This window comes from Apteryx rowi, unplaced genomic scaffold (assembly GCF_003343035.1).
Source record: "Apteryx rowi isolate R43461 unplaced genomic scaffold, aptRow1 scaffold_1380, whole genome shotgun sequence".
Taxonomy (NCBI): Eukaryota; Metazoa; Chordata; class Aves; order Apterygiformes; family Apterygidae; genus Apteryx; species Apteryx rowi.
The window spans coordinates 60,858-63,851 of NW_020447620.1; the positions used below are offsets into that span (position 1 = coordinate 60,858).

At 54.1% G+C, this 2,994-nt stretch overlaps 1 protein-coding gene across 1 annotated transcript in view; it reads right to left on the reverse strand.

The window, feature by feature from the left end:
• LOC112961783 (class I histocompatibility antigen, F10 alpha chain-like) overlaps positions 1-1,595 on the reverse strand; it is a 24,060-nt gene extending 22,465 nt beyond the window's left edge. Inside the window, exon 1 of the mRNA XM_026057318.1 lies at positions 1,526-1,595. Coding sequence (XP_025913103.1) covers positions 1,526-1,595 — 70 coding nt within the window. The remainder of the gene's footprint in view (positions 1-1,525) is intronic.
• Between the last annotated feature and the right edge of the window lie 1,399 nt (positions 1,596-2,994).

The window sequence follows — 2,994 nt, forward strand, 5'->3', positions numbered from 1 at the left end:
CCTCCCTGCGGAGACACTCCAGGTGCCTCCTCAGCGCGGAGCCCTTCGCCGGGGCCCTGGCGCTCCCGCTCCCTTCTGCCGCGGCAGACACGCTCTGGGCACCACTCCGCCGGGGCTGCCGGCAGAGCACCCGGGGCCCCGCGGCCCCTTGGCCCGAGAGGGCGACCTGCCGCCTCTCCGGGGACCGGTCACCTGCCAGGGCCAGGCTGCAGAGCTGCTCTGTGCAGGCCACCGCCGCGGCCCCGTGCTCGGCCCCGCTCCCTCCTCACCACCCCCCAGCTGCCCCAGCCCGGGGCGGCTGAGGCAGCCCCCCTGGCTTTGCGGCCCCACACGGCCCCTCCTCACTCCAAGGGGCGGCAGAGCACCGCTCCCGGGGCTCCTCTGGCGCCTCCCGCCGCCAGCGCTCAGTGAGGGGCTCCAGGAGCTGCCGGCCACGCTGCAGCCGGCTGCCATGGCCTGAATGGGGCAGGGGGGAGGCTTCCAGGGCCCAGGCAGGGATGGGGAGCCCAAACTGGGAGCCCTGGTGTGCGCCCTTGGGTGTGGGACTTTGACTGGGGTGCTGGACTGGGAGCACTGATGCTGACTGGTGTGCACCCTCGGGTGCGGGACTGGGACTGGGATGCTGGACTGGGTGCACTGGTTTTGACTGCTGTGCACCCCAGGGTGCTGGGGGAGCCTGCTCCCTGCTGCGGCGGAGGGCGGGGGAGACACCTGTGCCAAGCTGTGCCCAGTCTCAGCCTCTGCTTTGCACCAGCAGCCCGGGCTCTTCACACCCGGCACCCCACCGTCCTCATCCTCGTGGGGCCAGAGTTGCCCCAGCGCTGGCAGCACCCCATGAGCCCAGTGAGTGTGGCAGTGCCAGCCCCGGCTTGGGGTGGGGTGTTGGGTCCCTAGAGGGCTGTGCTGGACAACCCACGCCGAGACAACCAATGGTCGGAAAACCCTTGGGCTAAATTAAGGTGACATGACACCAAACGATCGATTGAAGAGTTTTATTTATGGCTGAAGCTGTTTCAACCTGGAACCTTATAAAGGGCTGAACGGCCCGTAACGTACAAGAAAAACAGAGAGAAAGAGAGAAAGAAAGCTAGAAAGCTAGAAGTGAAGGAAAGATCCAGATCACTGCCCTGGGTTCCAGTGACATCTCCAGCTCCTTCCCATGGTGGGTGCACACGTGGCCTCGCTGAGTTGCGCTATTTATAGACTAGTCCCCGCCCCCATCAGCCTCATATGGTAATTACTTCACATGCGCAGTCTGCTGTTCTGGAACCTTCTCAGACRGGGCTGGGGTGGGGGGCAGAGGGTGGTCGAGTCCCCGCCTCCCTGGCAGAGATGCAGGTGTGATGCTGTCCCAGACTTGTTTTGAGGCAGTTACTCAAAATAAGGGAGTTGGCCCCAGAAAAGCACTATGCTGCCTTTGCAAGACCCTCTTTTCTAGCCACACCTTCTTTCGTTAGTATTGTAATATTCTTTTCTTCTTCTGCTGGGTGTTTGAGACATGAACTCTTTCAGCTCAGGCTCTTACACCACCCCGTGGCTCCAACACTCGGTTCAATCCCGTTTCTGTAGAGTTCATCTTCTTCTAGGGTGGTCATCCGTACTTAGCGAACAGAGGGTGAAAGGAAAGAGGAAACTGAAGAGAGTAAATGGTTAATCATACACCGCGCTACTGCCAAACCAATCATCAAAAATAAAAATCCACATAACAGCAGTAGTCCAATATTTAGGAGCCACTTTCCCCATCCGGTGAGTCCTAACGATCTTAGGGTTGATCCTAGCCAAGAGTTTGGAGTCCATCCGTCGAACCAGTCCGTTGGCTGCATGGTGTAGAACAATTCCCCAGTTTGGTCAGCAGCTTCCTTCATTTTAGCGCAAGCTTCCTTGATCCAGGTAGTGGTGTTGTGAATTGTAATACAGCATTCTTCTCCAGTATGGTTTAATATACCACAAACCCCATGTTCTTTTAATAACAGCATATCTAAGGCTGACCTATTTTGTAGCGTCATTTTAGATACTTGTTGTAATTGAGTATTCATCTTCCCAAAGGCATACCGAGTCCAATTACTTAAACTATGTATTTGCCATGTAATACTTTCTAAGACCAATTGGTATCTTTTAAGGGTTACATACGGGGCAAATATATTTTCTAACATCAAAGATGTTCTCGTTCCCCAAGTATAATAGTCAGGTATTTGAACTCCATGTATGGCCCCTTCAGGTCAAGCTTGGGGTTTATCACTTTCCCTTCGCTTTCTTCTATGTTGTGGGGTAAAGTTAAAAATCCTCCCAGGACACATGGCTGGTATTCCAACTCCGAGTCAAAAACTCTCAAGCACGTATACATCTTTCCATCGGAGCATCCCCAGGCTAGGCCATAGGGAGGAGTGTACTGAGCAGTTTTACAATTGTACTGATTGGAGTGTGGCAAAAGTATGGCATCAGAGATCCTATCCGCAGGTGCTCCTTCTTCAGGAAAGTGCATTAAGGGTATTGCACACTCTTCTAGGGTACCATCGTATTCACCCGTTGTCATCCCATTACAATGTGAGTCAGGGTTTTTAAATGCCATAGAGGCATACTCCCAGCATGGGCACATATCTTGGATGAGAATTCCGAGTTCCGCGAGGAACCATGTCTCCGGGGGATCCCCAGGGCCGTGGGTACAGTTGATAACCTTTGTGCAATTAAACAAGGGGTTATCCAGGGTGTTGTTCTTGCATCGGGGGGTGTATCTATCCCTTGAGTTTGGTTTTTGTCTAAGTTGCTTTACAGACCAGGCCCACCGGTAATGTGGCCTGTCCTTAAGAAGGGTCCAGTCACAKACGTTTGGGAGTTGGATGCACCACCCCGAGTTCCAACTGAAATCATAGTCAAGTACAAATTCATCACTGGTTGTATAAACAGGGACGAGTTTCTCTGTTCCCCCCTCAACAGAAAGAGAAGATTTATGGAAAGCAGTCCCATTTTAATTCCCTCCTGAGTCAACCTAGGGAG